Below are 26153 nucleotides of genomic sequence, written 5' to 3'. Positions count from 1 at the left end.
AAACACTTATTCATCCGAGGGGGTAAAATACTCACACTTTTAGTCAAAGGTGTGTGAAAAAAAACAAAACAAAACAAAACAAAAAACATGCAAAATGTAGAAGTATAAGTTTGAACATAAATAAATAAATAAAAAATACACACACTGAAATGTACTTAAATGTTAACACAATACCCGTTTTTCATCAGTTTTACGTCTTGAAGTGAAAAAATTAGGCTATTGTATCTTTTTGGACGCAAAGGAGTAGAAAGAACAAATGTCTGTTTTTAAATTATAGGGAGTAAAAGTAAAAAGTAGGCAGAGACATAAATGCTCAAATAAAATTCAGCTAAAATCTGAATTGAGGAATAATTTTAGACATTTGAATCACAGACCAAGAAAAAAAAACATGTTCGTACATGGTAATTGCATACGATGTATTAATCTAATTCTGTGGGAAGTACATGGTTTGCCAAACATCACTATATACTTCTTTTTTTCCTGTTAAAGGGATACTTGACTTATTTAGCCATTTTTGGCAGTCAAACTTTAATATCTTGCCTATAATAAATTTGATATTTTCATAATTTTTCATGTACAATTAGTACATTTTGCAACTTGCTGTCGACTGAAAATGACATCACAAGGACTCAGGTAACCAATCACAGCTCAGCTTGTGAATGTCACATGACCAAACCTAGAAAACAGGTGAGCTGTGATTGGTTACCTGAGCCCTTGTGATGTCATTTTCAGTCGACATCAAGTTGCAAAATGTGTTTTTAAAGGTACTAATTGTACATGAAAAATAATTAAAGTATCAAATTAATTCTAGAAAAAATATTAACTTTTTATTTCTATAATGGGCTAAATAAGTGAAGTATCCCTTTAATATTTCATTTGGACACATCTGAGGCCCTCAACATTTGGTCACCTATGCAAGAATATTATTCCCATGCCCATAGCTTGACAACTACATTGGAGCGGTGTTGAAAAATTGTCGCCTGGCAAGAATTTTGGAACTATTCGCTGCCCGTTTGAGAGGTTTTATGGCTGTCACCTCACAAAAATTCGAACACATTATCAGTAAAGTTTGATTCATTAGATGCTTCGGAGAATGATAAAGCTTGACCTTCACCAGTCGTTGCTTGATGCAATTATCATGTATAAGATTAGTATTTTTTTTCCCCCCAAACTTATTTTCTATAGTGCACACATGCTGACATTTCCAACTGATCCTGTCAAGGCTTGTGGGGGATTGAGGACCCAAGTGGAGGGGAGGCAGGGGGAGGAGGCCGAGGCAATGTACAAACAAAAAAAGGGCTTTATTACTTATGTAAAAATAACGTGGTGCACAAGGTGCAGACAGGAAACGACAAAAACAAAAGTCCTAAATCAACGCAAACTCAAATAACAAGGCAAGACGGGAGAAACTGCAGAACGTGGAATCGACAATGGACCAACAAGAACGCAACTGAAAACAGAATAAATAAATACACACAAACTAATTACACAACAAGTGACACCTGGACAAGACACACGTGGGTGAGGGAACTGATTGGCTAAACACAAGGGTGTGGGATGACAAGCACAGGTGAACATGATCACACTAAAACGAGACACTGACAAGGAAAACAACTGAAGTGATCAACAAAAAAAAAAAACATAAAAAAAACCCAACCCAAACCATGACAGATCCACCTTGAGTCTGCACTGATCCATGTGACTCTAGCACAAGAGAGCAATGCCCTTTGCTCTTTGTGTTATGCTATCCTCATATTGATTAAGGCTTGAATCTGTGAAACCCTTGCTTGTAAACAGCTTTTTGTTGTGGTTGAAGCTTGGCAGGTGCTTAAAGTGCTGACAAGTGCTGCATTCTTAAATGTGACACAACACCACACACACACACTCACAGGCTTAGGGGATTCCAAAGGGAGACAAGTGAAATTTAAGTCAAATCTATGGTGGCAGTGATTTTCCCAGAAATGACTGCAAGTGGTGTCCCAACGGTGACAGAAATGTATCATTTCTGTGCATTTGTGTCCGTGTGCACACTAATGGTCCCCCATCTGAATTATTAATGAGTTTATTGGATTTTTTGTGGGTGTCTGATTCCGCAAATGCAGGCTGAGGTCAGCAGCATTGTATATTTATTGCAGTCGTGGTCATTAATTATAGGATAGAAGATTTGCATTGCACAGTGCAATGGTGGAAAGTAACAAAATACAAATACTAAACTGTTCAGATATCGCTAGATAATATTAATTTTTACTCACTTTTTAAGTCTTTTTTTTTTTTAAATAACTTTATTTTAGTAAAGGAATTGAATAAGTACTTCCACTTTTACCAAAGTATTCATTCATTCATTCATTCATTCATTCATTCATTCATTCCACATGTATCTGCACTTCTGCGGTGCGAGTACGTTTGCCATCTCTGGTAAAGTGTTGAAGTTATTGAGTGACTCATGTACTGTGTATTACTGTGGGAAAATAATACAGTAACGTCATTAAATGCAATACTCAGTTTTTAACGAACCAAATAAAAGCATCGTACAAAACAGCAGTGATATTCGGTGATACTCAAGATCACTCTAGTATTTTGTAAAAATAAACAAATTGCTGGCCAAGCACACTTCAACATTTTAGTATACCATTTTCCTACATTTAGGTGCATTGTAAATGTTCAAATTGTGCATAATGTTACAGTGACTTGCTACACTGCTGTATTTTAGTGTTAGTGATTGTGATGGTACTTGGAGTAGTGAACATCTTTTCTTTTTTTTTTTTTTTTTTTTTAGGTGGTCCTGTAACCTGGTGTAAAATATTTGAGAATTGTACGAGTGGTATGTGGATTCCCTCTAGTGGCATGTGAAAGAATCACTCCCTGTGTTCAGTTGAATTGTATTTATTTAACATTTAAATCAAAAACATTTGTATTCATTCTTTAAGAACTGATTGTTTAAAAAAAAAAAAAACTTTATTTAGGTGCATAAAAACTTATGTGCAATATATTTTCATTTAATTATTATTTAAGTACAGTTTTTTCTACTTATGTTTATGTATAATTTTGACGTTCAAACAGTATATTAGCACAGTTTCTAATTACAATGTTAAATATATACTTTTTGGGGGGAGGGAATGAAACTTCTGCCTTTTTAATGTTAATCCTAATGGTAATATTGGAGAAATAAATTGAGAACAACTGCACAGTCAATACACGTCAATAAATATGCAATGTACCATTACAGACGCTAGATGGCCACCGACGCTCCCCCCGACCCCCCCCCCCCCCCCCCCCCCCCCCAAAAAAAAAAAATTTGCATTCATTCACGCAGTGTTGATAGACGCGCATGAATAATGTTCACTTATGGAGGAGTAGTGTAACTAAGGTTTTAAAACACAAGCTCCTTGAATTCATGCTTGGACCGCTTTGGAAGAACTTGTTTAAGAGGATTGCTAGATGTTATTGATGGTAAGAATGATTTGTGGCTAATGTGTCTAAAAAAAATAGCATTTTAATCAGAAAAAAACTGTTTTAAGTGGGAAAAATAAGTGCTAAAATTAATTATATATATATGTGTGTATGTGTGTGTACACACACACACACACTTTTTTTTTTTTTTTTTTTTTTTCTTCCAGATCTCTAGAGGGAGTCCACGTCATTGCATTTCATTCTTTGGTCTTTTTTCCCCATACACTTTTAAGATGTCCTATTTTATTGTCAGTCCTTAAATGCACCTCACTCTGAAGTTTTGTTTACCTCTCTACTGATGAAGCTAGTTTTCTTTGCGCGTTATCATTCGCCCGTTAAGTGCTCATTTACATATTTGTTCTTGTTATTAGTGTTGTCACGATACCAAAATTTTGACTTCGATACGATACCTGCATAAAATACCTCGATACGGTAATGAAACAGTACCTCGACAAAAATCTAAAACATCAGCAAAAGCAGTATTAAAACGAGCAAAAGAACTTCAAATTATTATTTTTTATTAAATCACAACAGTAGGATGTATACATGTTATTTTCTGTACATACTGTATATATTTACGTATAGCCTACTGTATGTGTTTTCACAGTACTGTATTTGATTGCATTTGATGTCATCCGTTTGAAATATTGGTCATACTCTTGCTTGAGTGTGTGTGTGCGTGTCTCCGCTCTTCATTTCGCTCCCATAATCAATCAAATACTATAACCTGGGAACAAAATTATTCACGCACTTATTTTCTAAGGGAAGTGTCAAAAATGCGTCATAGCCTGACGCTCTGACCGTCGTCTTAAGCCTTTTCTATGTATAACTGTGATTTCCTATGTGTTGCCTGTTTGCATCTTGAGTCCACTGCAGGATTGTTGCTTTTCTATTTTTTTCCTCCTCCTTCTCCGTGAAAAACATTTGCTGTTGTTACAAAACGTTTCCCAAATTGAAAATTGAAAACCACACGTGTGTTCTTCATGCGTTTATTGAACTCATCCACAGGCAGTGCTGTAGCGTGGATTCCACTCTGCGTGCGCGCTCCCGCGGCTTGTACAACTTTGGCACCATAATATGACACTTAATTAGTGCGTCTTGCTTCGCAACGAGTGGACGGCCAGCGAGCGCTTCACTTAATAAGCTTATTATTTTAAATGACATTCTGGACTGACAATTTTGCTTTTATTTTAGCCTTACAGACACGTGTGTAACTATCGAGAAGCAAAGTACTATTCTTTGAGGGGGCAGGCTATTGTCCAACCAAACGGTATGACTTTTTAATGATTAATGAGATTTTTATCGACACTATGTGACAAATATATCTTTCGAGGAGTGCACAAACAAGAGTTGTGCCACTGTTTTGTTCCCCCCTGTTTACACTTGTTTTATGGGCCTTTTATTTATTTTCTCCTTTTTAGCCAATTATATATATATATATATATATATTTATTTATTTTTTTTTTAGCTAAAATGGTTTAGTAAAGGTTTTAGTGGGCAAGGTGCAATATTATAGTGGCTGGTATCTTGCGTGACTTGAAGTGGTTGCTGTGAAAACCTTTTTGAATAGTGATCGTTTGCAGTGAGTTTTACCTTTGTGTTTTTATTGATACAGCTATAGTGGTTTATATCTTTGCCCGTTGCCTTTGCTGGTATTACTTTTGTAATAATAAAAAAAAAACCTCTGTACTTATTATATAAGCTTCCCGTTCTGGTTATTCGGAACAAACCTGTGTTTTGGTGTGGTGAAATTAATTGAGATACTAAGTGGCTATTTTAAATCACTACACTTGTGCACATTTCAGAGTCTGTAAGACGATCTTTTTTACTTTTATTTGCGTAAAGGAGTTAAATCAGTGCTATGGAAGTAAAGAGTGTGAGTTTTTTTTGGTCACCTCTGCCTAATTTGCCACAAAATTGTCAGGTTAAGTTTGAAATAACTTCTACAGTTAAAGCCGTCACAGCACTCAGTTTCCTCATTCACTTGGTGGAAGCATCGGGGGTTCAATATCATGCTCACTTCACTATCCAAGTACCGTATCTTATCTTTGCTGTAACTTATATCTTGGATATGGGAATCGAACCTGCACCCCTGAGATTGACAAATACGGAAAAAACAAAAACGTGTTTGCAGAAGATAAAATGTTCTTTATTGTTTTTAACTTCTATAATAGTGTGTCGTGATTTTGCGGTAATAGAAAAATGCAGGTGCCAGGATGGTAACGTTTGAAAAACCCTGATTTAGAGTCTTAAATGGACATAACGTGCAAGTTTTTGGAATGTAGGAGGAAGCAGGAGTATCTAGAGAAAGAAAAAAAATCCACACGCTAAGGCCGAAGCCAAGATTCAAACGTGATACTAGGAGGCTGACATGCAAACCACTCTTCCACTGTGCTGGTCGCTGGTGCCATAGTATAGCCTACTTTTAAAGACAGTAGGCTGCGGTGGTGCCTTGAGATATGAGTGACTTGACATGAGTTTTTCCCCCCCAAAAATATTTTTTTTAATTTTTTTTTACTTTGACTACAAAGCAGCAGTTTGGCAGAACTCTTAAGAAGAAGACGAGAAAAAAAAACAGCTGTTTATTGTGACACCCAGTTGAAGTTTACTGTCAAAAATAAACTTTGTTTCAAACTCCACTAGCTTGATACTAACACATAATGAGAAATCCCATCTCTGTGGCAGAGTTATATCACAACAATTTACAACACTTATCACAATGAATATTTGAATGAATACGTATGAGTACAGAAAAATATAAGAATACTCAAAGGCAAGTTCTTCCTGCTCTATTTTGTTTCAATTCATTTGGTACTTATTTTATTTACTTATTTCCTTATTCGTTGACATACTTCTTGTGTAATTAATTGTATTATTTATTTAATTTACCCATTTACGTGTGACATTAATCAATCTATTTATATTGTGTTATTTTGTTTTAGCTGCCTCAAGTGCAGAACTGATTTTTACTCCAGCACTGTGTATGCAGCGATGGTTGTTTTAAGGTGCTATATAAATAAAATTGAGTTGAGTTATCCTCTGAGAGAAACAACAAATACCACTGAAGATTACTGAGTCACTTATGTTCAGTAGTTGAGTGAAACTGTCCTTCATTTGTGGTCATCACTGTATTATACTGCCGCCTAGTGGCCAAGTCAAAATTATAGCGGGACTTTTCTTCTGAAAAACACAAACATTAACATTTTTGTTCTGAGTTTTTTTTTCTGTTGTTCCGGAAGGGTTAATGGCATTTCCATTCATTTGAATGGGGAATGATAATTTAAGAGTAAAGTGTTTTTAGCTACAAAAAAATTAAATCTGTATCTCAAGGCACCACTGTACTGAAAATCTACTTTTAGATTTCTTTTTTTTGTTGGGGGGGGGGGGTATAGTTTTAACAACTCAATTTTGGTCTAACACTCATATATATTGGGTGTAATTACACTTTTGACCACCAGGTGGCGGCACACATTGTGTTTGAGAAAATAGATAAATTTATAAAATAGAATGAAACGGGAAGCCTAATTTTTGTTGAAAATTATTGAATGTGGTCTGATAAAATCCTGCATTTTATGACTACAGAACATAACTGCTGTATTTCATTTTATAATACTGTATATATCTTTAGATGTGATTATTGATATATATTGTGCGATGATTAAAAGTTACATTTGTTAGTTTGTTTGGACTGTTCAATATCAATTGCTCTTACTATCTCTCTATTATTTGTATTAAATGTGTTTCTATTTATTAAAAAAATGTTTAAAGACCCTTCAAAAAAAGTAAGCACTGTAATTGCCTACAGAGTATTTAGATATGGTATTTCTAAACATCACTAATTTTGCTTATGGCGGGGGTGGTCTGGAATGTAATTTAGAGGGGATCACTGTATATTCTAAGAGGTGTAAATGTTACATATTACATTTATATCTAGGGATCTTTATGTGAAGAAAATACGAGCACTCCTTGGGGAATATGAGCAGTGCCAAAGTACTGCATGTGATTTGTATCACGATGGTGATAGCGTCCAAGTGTGTAAAAATAATTCTTGCTTTTCGTTGTTGTGAAACAGATAAAGTTCCATCTGGATTAAAAATGCTCTATTTGTTTTGTCTTAATTCGAGACAGATGTTGCCTCCACCACTGTCGCCACCCACATCCCCCCCAACGCTCCCCCAGCATCCCCTTAACTCCTCCCTCTCTCTCCCGGAGTATTAGCGCCTCTGCTGAGTGGAGTTGAGGAGTTCTTCCTCTTTCTTTTCCTCCCCGTCAGTCCAGCTGTCTTCTCGTTGCAGCTTCTTCTTCGGCCATCTACAATGGAGAGAGGGCAAAGGGTGCCCGTCTACCTTGTGGGCCTTTGCTGCAGCATGTTTGTGGTTGCAGCCATCCAGAGGGCCCAAATGTTCCCCTATGGCATGTTAAGTGGAGATTCACTTTTGGAAGAAGGAGACGATGAAACCTCCAAAGTCTTATCTCTGCCTAAACCCTTCTACTTCTACGACACCCACTTCTATCAGCTTTATGTAAGTACATTTGCATGCCTTTACTTTGTTTTTTTTTGCACCCCACTTTTGCAACATGCATCCAAGTGCTCTCACTCGGAAAAGTGAACATCTCTGTTTTCTCAAATAGCATGTAATTATTTTCTTTATTTAACATGTACATGCAGCGGTTGAACAAGCCCAGGACTTTGAGCTTTTCCATTTAGTAACAAGTAAAGGGAGCAGAATTATTGTCAACACATTACAAATTATTCTTGTTAGGTGTATGATTATAATTAATGATTTTTTAATGACAGCTGCTTTATCTGTTAGGAGCTATATGATTTCCTGGTGGTCTCAGTAAAATATTTAACACTGGCTTGGGTCTTCTAATGATTGGACCACGTTAGAACCTTAAAATTGTGCAGGTGTTGCCTTTACTTGTTTAGTGGATTAAATGTTTGCTTGCTCATAATATACAAAGTAAACAATAAAAATACAGTGGATATTTAGAAACCTCAAGTAAACCACAGAATTGAGGTGTAGTGCTTGGGTAAATATACCACTTATGGAAGATATAAAAAGTCTACACACCCCTGTTAAAAAATGCCAGGGTTTTGTGGTTAAAATTAAAAAAAAAAAAAGCATGATGATGTGCTTTCTGCTTCAACAGCAAAACAAGTATTTAAAATGTATATAAATTATTATTATTATCATTATACAAAGATTAAAAAAAAAAGAAAAGTCAAGTAAACCAGTGAATTGAGGTGTAGTGCTTGAGTAAATATACCACTTACAGAGGATATAAAAAGTCTACACACCCCTGTTCAAAGGCTAAGGTTTTGTGGTAATTAAAAAAAAATTAATAATTTTCCCCATTATTAGTGAGTAATATATAACCTATATAACTCAATTTTTTAAAAATATATCATTGAGAGGGGAGCTAAAAATAACTGAAATAATGTGGCCGCACAAGTGTGCACACCCTCTTCTAACTGGGTTTGTGGCTGTGGTCAGAATTAACCGATCACATTCAAACTCATCTTAAGTGGGAGCCAGAACACACCTGCCACCATTTAAAGTGTCTTTGGTTAACCTCAAATAAAGTTCAGATTTTTAGTTTTGCAGCAGAAGCCTGAATGTTTTGTTTAATCTATTTTGAAATGTTCACGAGTTCATCCACCATGGTTAGTTCCATCTGAAGAAGAGCAATCCCAAAGCTGATACTGCCACCACCATCATAGTTCGCTTTAGGTATGCTGCTCTTTTACTGTAGTGATGAGCAGTGTTTTATTTGCACCAAACATACCTGCCAAAATGCCAAAACTTAAACCCCAATGTAGGCAAATGTGTTTTGCTGTAACTGGGTGCAGGGAATTATGAACAGTTCAACATAGCAGTCAGTTCTCACACAAAACCTTCAAGTATAAACGAAATGTATGACTACAGATCTAAAAGTTTTTTTGTTTTTTAAAAAAATGGTATCAAGTGTGCGTTGACTCCCATTTAATCTGAGTTTAAATTTGATTGGTTAATTCTGAACATAGCCACATACCCAATTATAAGAGGGTGTGCACACTTATGCAACTACATCATTTCAGTTCTTTGTTTATCTTCCCCTTTCAAAATGGTTTCTGTTGGTATTCTTTATATCACAAAAAAATAACCTGACATTTGAACAGGGGTGTGTAGACTTTTTATAGCTACTCTTCATGTAAACGGCACATGCTGTTAAGTGTCCAGCAAAGTGACTAATGCTCCTCAAGAATGTTTGTGATAGACTTGGTCTCGGTGGGGGTGCTCATGTTTCCACAGTTGAAAAATCCCACTGAAACGATGATTTATTTGCGATATTGTCCAGGTGGCCACCAACGGGATCATATCAGCTCAGGACTTGCCGATGGAGAAGCAGTATGTGGACGACGGCTTCCCCACCGACTTCCCGGCGGTGGCGCCGTTTCTGGCTGACATGGACACCAGCGGAGGGCGAGGACAGATTTACTACAGGGTGACTGAGACGCCCGGCGTGCTCAACAGAGTGGCCCAGGTGTGTTGACTCAAGGAAAAGAGCAAAGGGTTGTTCTCGCTTTGAAGGCAAATTGATGTCAAACATTTTGTAAATAGGTCAAACACTTGCCAACTGCATTCTTCGTTTCTCTTCCCCCATCATCCATGCACTCGTTTGTTCACCTGCCAACCCAGGAAGTTCAGCAAGGCTTCCCGGACGCAAAATTCACACCCACCCACGCTGTGGTGGCAACATGGGAGAACGTGGCTGCGTATGAGGGGCCCACTCGAAGCAGTGGGGGGGCCTCCAACAAGGTAAGATGGATACGGAGGACTTCACCACAAGAGTAAATCACACAGTGAGCAATTAGTCCAAATTCCTGGTCGTTTCATGTATTCGGCCTCCGGGGTAGGTGGGAGGTCCATTTGTACTCCTTCAGCTTCTAATCTACCTCTTAACCTTTTCAAGAGGTTAGAGGTCACCTTTAAGGGTCATCAAAATGTCCTCCCCTGCCCTCTCTTTCATTTTACACACAGGCAGACACAAATTATCCATCCATCCATCTATCCATCCATTTTATTGACCGTTTATCCCTCACAAGGGTGCTGCAGCCTATCCCAGCTGGCTATGGGCAGTAGGCGGGGGACACCCTGAACTGGTTGCAGCCAACCGCAGGGCACACAGAGACAAACAACCATCCACACTCACAAGCACACCTACTAGGGACAATTCGGAGCACCCAATTAACCTGCCATGCATGTCTTTGGAATGTGGGAGGAGACCGGAGTACCCGGAGAAGACCCACACAGGCACAGGGACAACATGCAAACTCCACCCAGGAAGGCCGGAGCCCGGACTCGAACCGGAGTCCTCAGAACTGGGAGGCGGACGTGCTAACCACTCTACACCGTGCCGCCCACAAATGATCCCAATCCCAAAATCTGCTTCCTTCTTTTGTCAATGAAACCAATTGTAGGGAATATTTACACTTGAATTTTTTTTTATATTTCTTTGAAGAGAAGAAGCTGAATGCATTATGCAGGAGATATGAATTTAAAATGATCTAAATTAAGATTGATTGCCTCTGCTCTGCTAGGGATCTGCACTTCTTTCATGTTGAAGCCTGAACAATTAAATATATGAGAATTATTATTATTTTTTAAATCAACTTCCACTTATGACCTTTGATTTGTGTCATATTTGATACATCCGGTCACAATGCTTTAAATCTGTACATTTATAACTGTCAAAAATATAATAATAAACATATTAGTATTTCCAAAAATCAGAAAACTATTTTTAAGTATAGGTGTCTCTTCTTTCACATTTTGGTCGATCTTGCCAGGTCGCTGGAAAAGCCATCATCTGGGTGATACTGCCCTCTAATGGATTATCTGTGCAATGTATGTGTCAGATCATATACTTCAGGGTTTTAATGGGAAAAAATATATACTCATGAAATAGAGGGTTCAAAATGTCTTGTATTTAATATGATACATTTGGCTTTGTCAACCTGCAGTACATTCAACTTTGGGAGGCCACAAGGATGAAATTTTTTCTTGAATGTAGTAATTGGCAGTGCACATTTTACCCTCACATTTGTGAGTCAGTACAGTTTGACTTCAGTACAAAATTGGAATTGATACTTGTATCATTTTTTTTTTAAACACATGTATTTGTTAAGAACCAGTGTTAGTACTTTTGCCATGCCTGGATTGAGCATTGAGCATTATCAAGGAAGCACTCTTACTAACTAAAGTTGCTGTGCTATCTTTACATTTTGGGCCCATAGGATAGATGGATGGATGATGAAGGGAGTGGTTGGAAGAAACCCACAGGGGATCTCCCCGTGTCTCGCTTTCTCATCTGTGTTTGTCTTTGCTTGTGTTTCACAAGCTGTTTTATCTCAATCCTCAGCCGTCCACCTCCCCCAAGCCAACTGAACAAAAAGCCAAACGTGCAAATATTAATAAATGCACTGAACATCCGTGGCTATTAGCTTGGAGTTGATTCAGACTTTGTGACAATATGGATGAGAGCCCGCTAATGTATAAAATTGTTGAATGCTTAAGAGGAAGTTGGGGGCGGGAGGTTTGCCCATCACAGCCGTCTGGGGGTCTCTGGACTGATAGCATCTTGCTTTGAAGACTTTAGCCTGAGGTGCTGGGTGGAGTTGAGCGGGGGTGGAGTGTTGGGGATGTGTGAACTGATTTAGCGCAGTCGTGTGTGCCAGTCAGGATGTGTACTGAGGTGACGTTTGTTTAGGGGATGGGAATCCACGGTGTGCTGTGGAGATGACACTGTATCAAACATTCTTATCACCATTACATTGTCCAACTCTTATCACTTTTATCGCTAACACAAACACATACAGCTCTGATTTATTTATTTTTTTAAAAAGCATTGCTAAAAGATTAGTTTCTCAGATTTTTCCTTTTACAGTAGTGACCTATAATAATAACGACTCGACTTACAATATAATACAAGCTGTCATTCGGCTCATTTTTTTCTTTTACTTGTGAGCTCCAGCTACAAAAATAGTTTCATTCTTTACATTTTATTTAGTTACCTTTACTGTATTTTTTTTTTTATATATAAAGTATATAATACGTTATTATAAAATAGCACCATTTTTATTGTCTTTTTTTTTTTTTTTTTTTTAAGAATGCTAGACCAGATTAGGCATTTCCATTCATTTCAATGGGGAAATACAATTTTAGGCATTGGTGTTTTGAGTTACTGAACGAATTAAACTCTCAAGGCGCCACTATCGGTATATATTGGGGTCAAATGAAAATTTGATTTTTTTTTATTCTATAAACTACTCACAACCTAGCTTCAAATTCTAAATACAAATATTGTCCTTCCTAGGACCTTTGCAGAAAATGATAAGTGGTCAAAATACGTAACCCCAAAAAATTCCTATATTTTGTTCTTAATTATTTCCAGAGTTGTTCAATTATCTAAAACATTAGCAGCTGTAACCCCAATCCTTAAATAATATTGCCATATTCCACTTTTGTCTTTTTGTTTTACACAATTGATTGTTTTTTTTTCTTGTTTTTTTTTATGCAGCTTTTAAACTCTTTCAAAGCTATGTGTTGTTCAATGTCCACTATGATGTACTTTTGTCTCTTCTCAGTGTTTATTTATCTTTTTTTTTCTTCTTCTCCAGTTTAAAACAAAAGGATCTATTATTCCTCCTAGTTGTATTTGTTGATTCTCTGGGCCCACTTGATCGACACGGGTGTTCTTCCTGGCTCAAAGCAGATTGAACATATGTGACTCCTTTCTTCTCAACTACATTTGTCCAACAGTACGGTCAGCTAGCAAGTAAAATTGCATTATGTGCAATTGTGCTCATTAAATGCTAAGATTAGCCAAAAGGGTCCACCCTGTCTATGTCCACCATGTCAGCACAGTCTGTCACTATCGAATCTTTTTAGAATAGATTATTCTATTGATGATTCCATTGATTAATTGAATTAAATTGTTGCAAAGCCCTGATTTCCCCCCTGATTATTGTTTATTAACTAAATATTTTAGTTTATTTAATGTAATTTAATTATATAAAAAAAAATAAGCAATTAAAATCGATTGCAGCTCTTTTATATAGCAAGCATGTCTGTCTGCCTGTGTAGATGATGAACATGCTCTGAATCCTTTTCATTGCCGTCTCGTCTGTACCTCAAAACCGGAGCGGTTTTGAGGTACAGACGATTTTGAGGTACAGACGAGACGACGTATATACACCGACTCCTATTTGGTGACTGAGGGGGTGTTGGCATCTGACATACAATGATTACTATTCATTGTTCGGCGCTGGGGAAGGGGAGTTCACATGGTGGTGCCGATTAACGAACCGGCCGTTAAGGAATCTCCCAAAATTCCCGATGGCCAGTCCGCCCCTGCCCATGATTGAGTTCTTGGTCCCAAGTGACTCCCCAAGTGACTGTCCATAGGTCGTTGTTGGGTCAGAGGGACTCAGTGCAATAGTTGCGCAAACCTGCTTACTACATGGATTTACGCAACAGCGTTTTAAAGCAAAACAGATGACAAATGTTATTTTGGCTCAATTGTTTCTTTGATGTTGAAGCCAATCAAAATAAATATTTGAAAACTGGTCCCAAAGTGGACGTTTTCGACACTGTTGATCCATCTCCAACTTGGGGGTCCAAAAGTTCGGTACATGGGCCATTTGCGGCCTGCTGTTCATTTTTTAGCGACCTGTTGCAATATAACGTTTGATATGGCACACAACACGGCATCCACATCCCTCATGGGTGCCATGACAACTCATACAACTGCTACAAGTATGACTACCAGTACTAATACATTGGTTTTAGTCTTTAGACGAAAAAAAAGATCAAATTGAATACTCCAAAGTGCAATTAAGTACACTTCCCGCTACTACAACATGTTTTTGCGTTGATTTTGCAGCGCACCGTGAATTTGCTGTCTCTATATGTGAAATTTAAGAAAAAAACAATTACTAGGTCGTTGTCCCAGATGAACTGCAACTAACGAACATTTCACAAGGTGACCAAACACCAAGCATTTGGTTGTGTGTGTGCGTGCGTGCGTGATTGTGTATGTCTACACCCTCACATCCACTGTCACACTTGTAATGGAATGGTGAGGAGGGGAGCCTTTGTTTTTTTTTTTGTGGGGGGTGTCTGTGTGCCGTAATTAGTTGTCTTTTCCGTGTGAGTCAAACACACACCACACAAAAGGCAAATTGGCTTGGGGGGGTGGGCAGTTGTTCCTAAGCAGGTGCTGGGGCCTAAGATGGTGGGAATTTTGGAGCATTTGAAATAGCAGTCACTGTTAGCACTAACAATAACTTTTGAATTCTGCTCAAAAGAAAACCATGTCAGGAAAAGCCTACCAGAACATCTGAAATGTCATGACTAGGGTCATGCAAGGGTTATGTTTGGGTCATGACTGTGTGGTCAAGTGTTTATTTTGAACTTATGTAACCAGCATCTAGTTTCAACTGGTAAGATGCTATGGGATGTAAGAAGCTATGTGATGTCAGGAATCTTTAATCTCTTTATCTGGTCAACAGCCAATCAGATAATACCATGTCAGTCCTGTGACCCACATGTCTAGCTACAGCCAATCAGATCGATTCGCTGTCTATATAAGCCTGTCTGAGAAATGTGTGTCTTTGTCGGATTATTACCTCTGTTCCATCTGGCCACCTGCTCCTCTGTTCCTTGTTTCTGGTCTAGTCAAGTTAGTTCCTCGCCTTTCGATATTATGTGAATAAAGTGTTAAACACTTATTTGTGTCTGCGTTTTTGGGATCCAACCTCAGAACATAACATGATTTATTTTGGGTTAATCAGAGGTGCTTTAAATGGCAGGTGTGTGCTGATGGCCATTTAAAAGTTGTTTTTTTTAATGAATTGTACTGGTTGCAGGTTTATATTAATGATGGAAAATTTTGAAATTATTATTTTCTTTTTTTCCAGATTTTTTTAATATAAAAAAAACTGCCATTGGAACAGAGGTGTTTAGACCTTCTTTTTCTTCTTCTTTTTTTTTTTTTTTTTAAATATCCACTGTATTTCATCGTTAATTGATTTACCCCATCAACATTACCACATGAATGGCGCCGTATTAAAGACAAAGCAAAAGCAGATTTCACATGAACACCCCACAATCTTCCAGACCAGACTCACTAATTAAAACAAGACCCGAGGCTGCAAGAAACAACACAGAAGATGGTTTAAAGATGTTGGGGTAAACAATTACACATGGACGCCTTTCCATGGATTTAGGTGACGAGACGTGTGAGTCCTGCTCACACGTCTTTAACATCTCCATGAAAGATGTCCGCACACACAGGAAGACAGCTGGGCTCATCTTTCGCTTGGGAATTGTGTGTGTGTGTGTGTGTGTGTGCGTGTGTGCAGATGATAGTCACATGCAGTCAAGATGCTTCTTTTTGTGTGAGCTGTAGAACAGTTTTGACAATGCTTCATGTTCATACTGTGAAATATTGAAGCGGTCATTCATTTCCAATGGACTGCTTTCAGTTAATATAATGAACACGCTCTGCTTGTAAACAGGTGCACAATGTAATTTCTTAGTTGGCCCTTTACAATTTCTCTTCTTTTTGCTATTAGGGATGATCTTTTTTTTTTTTATGTGAGTATACAGCGGCTGTGAGTCCTCTCTGTGACGATGGGGAAATAAAAAACATTTGCTTTCTGAACTGCTTACACGATGACAAATTCCTTGTGTGTTTTCACATACGCGGCCAATAAACCTGATTCTGCTTACTTGAAGTAACTGAAATCACATTATAGTTTTTATTGAAAAGCAAACTCGCTCCCTCTGTCCAGGTCAACACCTTCCAGGCCGTGATTGCTTACGACGAAAGCGACTCGTACGTTCTCTTCCTTTACCCCGAGGGTGGCCTGAACTTCTTTGGGACGAGACCCAAGGTAAACTGAGCGGAAACAAGGAGGTGCTTGTTTTCAGTGAACACTCCCGCATGCAGATGCTTAGCATCATAGCTTCGCGTCCCCCACACACCAGTGAAAATATAACCTCGCCTGTGCGGACAACTTTTGCATTGTTTGTTTCTTTTCCCAGGAGTCATATAACGTGGAGATAGAACTTGCTGCTCGAGTCGGATTCAGCAGAGGAGAAATCACCTATCTCATTTTTTCCCGAACTGAGGGGCCTTACTACAGTGTGACCAGCAATGAGCAGAGTATCAAACATCTTGACAAGTTCGTACAAACTATATTACACTTTCTTAACTGCTTTTTCCCCCAGTCATTCTTGTGTCTATAGTGTATCTCCATCCATCCATCCATCCATCCATCCATCCATCCATCCATCCATCCATCCATCCATCCATCCATCCATCCATGGATGGGGGTGCTGGAGCCTATCCCAGCTGGCTTCTGGCAGTAGGCGGGGTACACCCTGAGCTGGTTGCCAGCCAATCCAGAGCATAGAGCAGGGATGGCAAACTATAGGTTGCAAACGGAGTCCTGCAGGTTTTAGAGGTTTCCCTACTCAAACCGCAGCTGATTCCAATCAACAATATTGTTATCAGGCTAATGCAGAGTTTGCCAATGAGCTGATCATGAATCAGCTGTGTTGAAGAAGGGAAATATCCAAGACCTGCAGGACTCGGGCCCTCGAGGACCGGATCTTGCCATCCCTGGCATAGAGTATCTCAAACAGAACAAATCTACAACAAACTGGAAGGCTGCAAGGGCCACTTTGAAATTCTTCTAATATCAATTCATCAAAAAAAACAAGCCATCAAGCACGTATACAGTATATCTATGTTTATATTTTATACTTATTTTGAAAAACTGATACATCACAGCTTTCAGTTAAAGGTGATAAGGCAAATACTTTCAAATTTCTCAACTTTCAAAGCAAGAGCATTTTGTGGTAAGATGATAGTTTTTAAAGTAGTTACCTGAGGGTCATTAATGTGGTAGGTTCACAGATCAGACAAAATCGGAAGCCATTTTGCTTCTGAAAACAAATGATTGTCTTTGCATATCATATAAAAGTTTTACGGCAGTGCCTTGAGATATGATTTCAATTCATTCCGTGACTACGTGCATAACTCAAGTATCATAACTCAGTATCTAGTATCTCCAATCACGTTTTCCTATTGAAATGAATGAAAACACCATGAATTTGTTCCGATCTCCATTAAGTTATGTGGTTGTTTAAAATGCATATGCAATTCTCTTTGCTTTTTGTATTAGTTTGACATTCATTTTCAACTAAAGTGACATTAAACAGATTGAAGTTTTTTTGAAGCTTTGCTCACAATGACAAACTACTGCTTATTGTGAGATGAGTTGCTCACATGTCAAAGCAAAAACTCACCCATACGATGGCTCTAATCTCAAAACTCAGGTCACTCATACGTATCTCAAGGTACCACTCCATATAAAACAGCAGTTCTTAACCCAGGTTCGATCGAACCCAAGGGGCTCAGTGAGCCAGTCTCAGGGATTCGGCGGCGGTTAAGGCACACATCCGACTCAATTGATTCGTGAAGATACGACCCGCTTGGCCATCATTGGCTGCAGGTGATTACGCTTCATTGCTTGACCGAGCCGTGCTGCGAGGAATTTGGTGCCAACTTGTAGCTGTTGTGATGGTACGTCATGTGATTTCTTTGCTATTGTAATCCCTTCATACTAACTATTGTCAAGCAGAAAAAGATAAAGTGGTCGGATGAAAACGTGCAATGTGAATTCACCCGTCCAGCGCAACGTATGGTGTTCCACAGGGTGCAATTCTGGAGCCTCTGCTGTTTTCATTGTTTCTGCTGCCCCTGGGTTCCATCTTAATACAACAACTGTGGTTGTTTTAAAGTGCTCTATAAATATAGAACCACTGATATAAAACCAGTTTATTATTAGTTGTAGTCGTGGTCAAGGGCATCCCCCAACTCAACTTCTTTCCTTTTAAGAGTGTTGTGCGTCATGGTCCATTAAGGTATGAGCTTGACCTGAGCCTTGACCTCAAATCCATCAAACATGTTTGGGATGAACTAGAATAGATTGCGAGCCCACATCAGTACACCTCTGATCTCACAAATGTTCTTTTTGAATGGATGAAAAACAAAAATCCCACAGAAAGTCAGTCTTTCTTCTATGTTCACTTCCAGATGTCCCAATCGTCCAGTCCATATTCCATCGCGAGAATGTGAAGTGAGCAAGGCTGTTGTTTTTATTTAACCATTAAATGATGATGTATATAGGGACTCGTAAAATTGTGTGATAACAGGCTACAGTTGCCGACAACCACACAAATGGCTTTGAGTCATCTTTTGTAGTTTTTTTTTTTTTTTTTCTATTTTCAAATGGCGCATACAATTGACCATTATCTGTTGACAACTCAGTGGACTCTTGTTTAGCTACACCCAAGGGGTGCTATGTTCAACTGTAGTTGACACTTTGTACCCATCCCAACAATGGTGTACTTAAATAGAAGATGGTGTGCAGAACATAATGTGCACTTTATTGTGGAACCAGGGCTAAAGCGATAACTGTTAGTTCAAGGAAGATCATTGCATTGTTCAAATTGCTCTTTTTTTTTTCCCGATTCAAGGGTTGGTAACACTGGAATTCCAGGCGTTTGGCTTTTCCACACTGGGAACCGCTATTCTTTTGACAACATTGTCCCAGCATCTACTGGTGGTGTCCTTCCTACGCCTCTCCCAAGAGAACATGATCAACCTCTGGTAATTTCTCTGTTTTTTAAAGTCCCTGTAAAATCAAAATTAATTTACCTTTTAAATTTGACAAAACCACAAAGAAGAGTATTTTTAACAATCCTGTCAAATTTCAATGAAAAAAATAATAATCCGTACCTGTATAAGATAATGTTTCAACATTCATGAGAAATCAAGCCGTTATTTCTGCTGTGAACGCATTCAACTGTCAATCAAATACCACACATTTTCTGACACCTACATTTGTCTCTTTTATTTGTTAACCTTTATTTATCCAGTTAAGGCAATTGAGAACAGATTTTCGTTTGCAGTGTCACCCTGCCTGCGGGCAGCAGAGTGAAACAAAGCAAAATAAAAGCAAATGCAGAACTGTAATACAGGTACATATTTACACAATAAATATATTACATTATATCGTAGGTGAAAAAAATGCTCATAACATCCTAAAAGTGTGTGAGTGGTGATATGCATGGTGAGGAGAGAGCGAAGATAGATAAACATGGACCAGTGAATTTGTCTGTGTGAGTCAAAAGAGGGCCAATTAACCAGGCAGTACAGTACAACACAGTGGTGGGAGATAAAGGAAGCACTGGTGACAAAAGCATAAAGTCATGTTAAAATATATCCATACATGTTTGAATATATACCCGCTTAAGCCTCCGGTGGCTGGAATGTATCCTACTGGTTTGTTATAGGGCATTCTACGGCACAATGAGAAACGAGAATGAGAACAAGCTAAAAAGCTTCTGCCAACTAATACTAAGAAACTCGGAATTGTGCTAGATAACCATTGCTGAGAACAAAGGCCTCTTGTCTTGACAAATCAAACCAAATCCCACCAAATTGAAATTCATTTTAAAATGTGTAATCATAAATTGTATTGCACCCCATGTATCGTACCGACACGTGTCCAATTGTGCGGATATTCTCAGTCCTATTAAATTGTGTTTTATTGGAGAGATGCAAACCCCGACGAAATCACTTTACAGGGTCTTCAAATCATACATCATACAGTTTCCAAGTATAATGCATGATGCCTCTGCACGCTGTCATTTCTTGACGGTTGTTCCTCCCAGGGCGCCACTACCCCCGAGTACGATGACTTTGAGGAGTACACAGGCAACAGCAACTTTCAGCCTGCCCATCAAGAGGAGGACCGTGATTTCCCTATGACAGCTTTAGATATGGAATTCCAGCCAGTGATCGCCGGTGAATCTCTGCAGCCGGGAAGCTCTGACCTTCCTTTGTCAGCGTCCGAGGTGTCGCGTGGCGATGAAGATTTACCTGTGACCTCTGAACCCAGACACGTTTCAGAGGTGGTGGAGAGGCAGTATGCACCACCTCCTCTTCACGAGGCCATCCCAGATAGACGTGCTCAGTGGTCTCCAGAGCAACAACCACAGGTAAATCTGAAAGAAACAATATCATTTGCACTCATTTTTTAAATACCTTCTGGATGTATTATAATTCATCAAAATGCCATTATATACAGTAAAGTATTTTACAAAAGTGGGGACACCCTTCACATTTCTGGTAATCTTATGTTGAGAGAAGGTGGGAGACATTTTCACTTTAGGGTGTACAGTACTCACTTTTGTTGACCTGTTTAGTTACTGTAAGTAAATTTACAGTAACTACTTTAAATTCTAGAAAAGCATCATGAAACCTAATCTAAACAGCTGGCAGCAAAAGCATGGAATTTCTCCCTTTAAAAATTCGCCAATTTAACCCTCGTGCCTTGAAACCAGTGATACCCTCGAAGAGTATACTTTAGCCAAATAAGTAATTCTACTTTGAGGTGTGATAACTAAGTCAATTTTTAACATTTTTTTTTATTTCAACCACTCAAAATGTTCATTGGCATCAAAACTATCCATACATATGAAGTTTTATTTTATTTTTTTATGTATTCCCCCCTCTTAGGACAATACAAGCCCAAAGAATGGACTATGAAGAAAACGAACTGTGCTGTATACATGTATAAAAAATAAATAAAAAATTAATACTTCATATGACATAATTAGAGCTTCGAATAAGGCAATAAGTTATAACAACAATTTTTTCAATGCATGCCAAATTTTTTGACAATGGCAATTTAACTAAAAAAAAAAACCCTCGCAAATATTTTAGCCAAATAAGTAATTCTACTTTGAGGTGTGATAACTAAGTCAATATTTAATATTTTTTTATATTTCAACCACTCAAAATGTTCATTGGCATCAGAACTATCCATACATATGAAGTTTTATTTTATTTTTTATGTATTCCCCCCTCTTAGGACAATACAAGCCCAAAGAATGGACTATGAAGAAAACTAACTGTGCTGTATACATGTATAAAAAATAAATAAAAAATTAATACTTCATATGACATAATTAGAGCTTCGAATAAGGCAATAAGTTATAACAACAATTTTTTCAATGCATGCCAAATTTTTTGACAATGGCAATTTAACTAAAAAAAAACCCTCGCAAATATTTTAGCCAAATAAGTAATTCTACTTTGAGGTGTGATAACTAAGTCAATATTTAATATTTTTTTATATTTCAACCACTCAAAATGTTCATTGGCATCAGAACTATCCATACATATGAAGTTTTTTTTTTTTTTTTTTTTTTTTTTTTAATGTATTCCCCCCTCTTAGGACAATACAAGCCCAAAGAATGGACTATGAAGAAAACTAACTGTGCTGTATACATGTATAAAAAATAAATAAAAAAATAATACTTCATATGACATAATTAGAGCTTTGAATAAGGCAATAAGTTATAACAACAATTTTTTTCAATGCATGTCAAATTTTTTGACAATGGCAATTTAACTCATAAAAATCTCCTCGCGATTATTTTAGCCAAATCAGTAATTCTACTTTGAGGTGTGATAACCAAGTCATTTTTTAATATTGTTTTTTCTTTCAACCACCCAAAATGTTCATTGGCATCAAAACTATGCATAAATATAGTATATTTATTTATTATTATTATTTCCCCCGGCCATAGGACAACAGAAGCCAAATAATAGATTATGAAGAAAATTAACTGTGTTGTATATATGTATAATAAAGAAATAAATTTGAATCTTTCATATGACATAGTTAGAGCATCAGGCAACACGGTAGCTTTGATAGAAAACTTTGGGGAAAAAAGTACTTTTTGTGGGGCTCCGGAGCGGCACCGGGACCCCTCCGTGACTTTAGCCGCAAATTGTGTTTGCTTTTCGGATACAGGAAGGCCCGATTTACACCCCCGTATCCGGCGTCGCACTTCAACGAGCCACGTATCTCTGTGCTCACGGTTCCAGATATGTGTCAGATATGTGCCATTTTCCCCGTAGGACGTACGGTTCCGGAGAAATAACGGAAAGAAAAAGCTCCATTACACCGAGACGTCCGTTGAGTTTACCCGGATATCGTGCTTGTTTTTCGGATAAATTTACACCGCCTGTATCCAATTGTATCCGGCGAACGGAAGTCAACACAGCGACGAGCTACATACCGTTGGGAAGCTGCACGTCCCCCGCGGCATTCTAGGACGTGCTCATATGTTCGTTTATGTTTATTTTGTAGAAGTACTTACTTGCCAACTTGCATTTGCAGCTTTTTGTGTCTCCGATCGCCGTTCTTTTACTTAGATCCAGGAAGCTCATGCCTCTTGCACGTTAGCCAAATGTGTTGTGAATCCAAACTAGCCGAATAACAATCGAAGCTTAGCACTTTCACACGTAGAAATGCAACGGCCAGATAAGATAACCGACGAGGAATTCATCTCGACAACCGTTACATGTTACACTTCATAAGTTGCAAAAAAAAAAAACGTTTTTTTTTTTGTTTTGTTTCATCCCTTCTGCTTGCTGTTTTCACCGATCCATGCTCCTTGCCATGTTTTGAAGAATGCACGAAGGGAAATACGTCACCTCCACGTTGCACGCACGTTTGGCCACAATGGCACGCCTCCCCCCTGCAGGCTTTGCAGAGCAAATGGCAATGGTAGGCTGGTTCAAAATGGATGATCGAACTGCGCATGCGTGTGGAATATGCACGCTATCAATTCTAAAGTTCTAAAGTGAAGAAAGAGAAAAAAAAATTTAAATAACAGCCTTCACACACTGAGGAAAACCGCTGTATTGCAACGACGCCCACCTCTAACAGTGGCTCATTTTGGGGACATAACAACGACAAAGAGCGTTGCCATTCGACCCCTCCCACTAGGGAACGTGCCTCCCACGTCCATGCAGACTAACAAACAGCATATCCTAACACGGAACATAAGTCAATAGCTCGCAATACCTTTTTCTGCACAAAAATATAAGTGGCGCGCGTGTACGCGCATCCACGAACACGCACGCGCGCCCACTAACGTGCACGCGCATCCACTAACATCTTGTCGAATGCACAATCAGTAAAAAGCACGAAGAAATAAGTCTGTGTGGAATATGGCGTGGTGGAAACAGTCCGGTGTTTGCAAGGAAAATCATTAATTGGCCTCTTTGGGGTGCGAAATCTTTCTCATGCCCATGGCACCGTCGAGGAATGTCCATAGAAGGATTTCATGCAGAAATCACGGAAATTGCAATAAAATACATGCAGTGTCCAATCGGTCCAAAAATGTCACTTATAATGTACATTAATGTTACACGGTTGGCTAACGTATCTTCCAGGGTTATAAAATGAGTAATCTGCCTCATGCAATGGCTGAGAAATGTCGGCACACTCGCATTTTGACGGTCCCCCAGTTTTCCAAAGCCGTGGCTCATTTTTTTTATTTTATTTTTTTTTTGTGTTTTCCCCCTGCACAATCAACTCCCAATTTACATATTTGGCTAAACAATGGCACAAGGGTTAAAAAAAAAAAAAAAAAAAAAATCTTTACAATAATATATTCTACGCAGCCTCACTAGTCGAAACATAATATTCTAATTAATACTGAGCTTGTGGAATATGAATTAAGCAAGAAAATACACCTGTTGTTATCCATCTCAGGGGCAACCATTTTGCAAATTGCTTTCAACTGAAAATGACAGTTGCTCAGGTTAACGGCCAATCATGGCTCACCTTGCGAGTGTCACATGACCTAACTTATAAACAGGTGAGCCATGAATGGTCGTTACCTGAGCAACTGTGATGTCATTTTCAGTCGACAACAAGTGGCAAAATGGCCGCCCATGAGATAGGGGAAAGAACTGTTGTTTTTTTGCTGCGTCGTTTATGTTCCACAAACACAATATTAATCAGAATGCTGTGTTGACAGTAGTGGGAAGCGCGTAGAGAATATATTATTGTAAAGAACCTCTCTGAGTTGACTTCCCCCTTACATGTAAGTTGCTAGTGAATCACGCTGCTTTTCATAGAAAGGGCTGCTTGAAAAAGGAGCTTAAAATGCTGGCTCAACGTTTTTCCTCTTATAGATTCCTGTGGATGTGGGAGATTTGTATCCCCCTCGCAGAAACGAGCCACCCCTGTCCCCTGGAGGTCATGTGGTCAGTGTGGAAGAAGATGTTGACTTTGACACAGGAGGTAAGTCACCTTCACAGAAATGCATATTTATTGCGTACGGCGTCGTAAATGTATGAAAGGATTATGTCTGAGAGAAGTGGAGGGAAACGATACCTCAGCCTCAGCAGCTGTACTACAATATGGCTGTTGTGCAGCTACCAGGCGTGTTTTAATGTCCTTGCCATAAATTAGAATATGTTCACAGTAAAATTGGACACCCCCACCACCACAAAATACAGGTATAGAATGATGGAATGCTATTTCAATGGCATTTTCGAGTTTAACTTTAAAACCCAAGCCCTTGTTTTGTTACAATATCCTTCTTCTTCTTCTTCTTCTTCTTCTCCTCCTCCACCTTCTTCTTCTCTTCCGTCTTCTTTTTCTTTTCCGTCTTTTTTTTCTTTTCCGTCTTCTTCTTCTTCTTCTTCTTCTTCTAAAAATGATTTTTTTTGTGTGTGTGACAGAATACATATTGAAGTACAAGTATACATTTTCCGTAGGACATGTAGTGGTGTGAAAGTGAAAATTTCTTCAGTCAACAGCATGTGGCAAAATGGCCGCCCTCTGAGATAAAAATGGCTGGATTTTGCTTCATAACTTGTTCAACAAATGTAATATTAATCAGAATGTCATGTTTAGACTAGTTAGGTCACATCTAACATATTATTGTCAAGAAATGTTTAAGGTTGACTTCCTCTTTAAAGTGTAGATACCTATTCAAGTACAGTAATGAAGTATTTGTGTTCGATTGCATTGCAAGACTGGTCTTTTTTAAAAGCAGCATTTAAAGATCAGTATTGAAGCATTTAACATGCCTGTGAGATGAGGGTCATGGTGTGGGTTGCAGCACTCCAACAGCTGTTTTGTCTCCAAGTGTTGCATACTGTATATACAGTATGCGTGGATGCATGCCAATATGTGTGTGTGTTTTTCAGGAATGTTTTCCCTTCCTCCTTTCTGTCAACAGTATACTTTATATTTGCACTTTTCATCACATGACATACAGTACAGAAACTAAATCTTCACATTTTGCGTGTTTCTCAGTCATTCACTACACCACTGAGAATAAAGAAACATGTGCAAGGTATGTTTCTGCCACAAATCATATAATAATATGGGATATTCTCTCTGTTAATATTCAGTTATTGATTTGTGTTTATTGCAGGTTCCAGCAGCAATGCTCTCAGAATGCGTTTTGCTCAGACTACGCTACGGGCTTCTGCTGTCACTGTCGAGCCGGCTTTTACGGAAATGGCCGCCATTGTCTGCCTGAGGGTTAGTCGTCAACTCAAACTGTCTGTCATAGTTTTCAATTCACTGAAACACTAAGCATGATGGTGTTTTTGTCTTCAGTGGCCCCCCAGCGTGTCAGTGGCAAGCTGAGTGGAACAGTAACCGTGGGTTTGACTCCCGTGGAGCTCAACAACATTGACCTGCATGCTTACATTGTGGTGGGAGATGGGAGGGCTTACACAGCTGTCAGTGAGGTAAC

At 38.4% G+C, this 26153-nt stretch overlaps 1 protein-coding gene across 1 annotated transcript in view; it reads left to right on the top strand.

Annotated features, from left to right (window-relative positions):
* The first annotated feature begins 7736 nt into the window (after positions 1-7736).
* nid2a (nidogen 2a (osteonidogen)) overlaps positions 7737-26153 on the top strand; it is a 57206-nt gene continuing 38789 nt past the window's right edge. Inside the window, exons 1-11 of the mRNA XM_077514353.1 lie at positions 7737-7973; positions 9793-9978; positions 10134-10253; positions 16292-16393; positions 16545-16684; positions 19047-19179; positions 20247-20573; positions 24574-24682; positions 25706-25745; positions 25827-25936; positions 26015-26148. Coding sequence (XP_077370479.1) covers positions 7767-7973; positions 9793-9978; positions 10134-10253; positions 16292-16393; positions 16545-16684; positions 19047-19179; positions 20247-20573; positions 24574-24682; positions 25706-25745; positions 25827-25936; positions 26015-26148 — 1608 coding nt within the window. The 5' untranslated portion in view covers positions 7737-7766. The remainder of the gene's footprint in view (positions 7974-9792; positions 9979-10133; positions 10254-16291; positions 16394-16544; positions 16685-19046; positions 19180-20246; positions 20574-24573; positions 24683-25705; positions 25746-25826; positions 25937-26014; positions 26149-26153) is intronic.

Source organism: Festucalex cinctus, chromosome 2, assembly GCF_051991245.1.
Source record: "Festucalex cinctus isolate MCC-2025b chromosome 2, RoL_Fcin_1.0, whole genome shotgun sequence".
NCBI classification, from domain to species: domain Eukaryota; kingdom Metazoa; phylum Chordata; class Actinopteri; order Syngnathiformes; family Syngnathidae; genus Festucalex; species Festucalex cinctus.
This window is presented reverse-complemented; position numbering and strand designations above follow the sequence as displayed.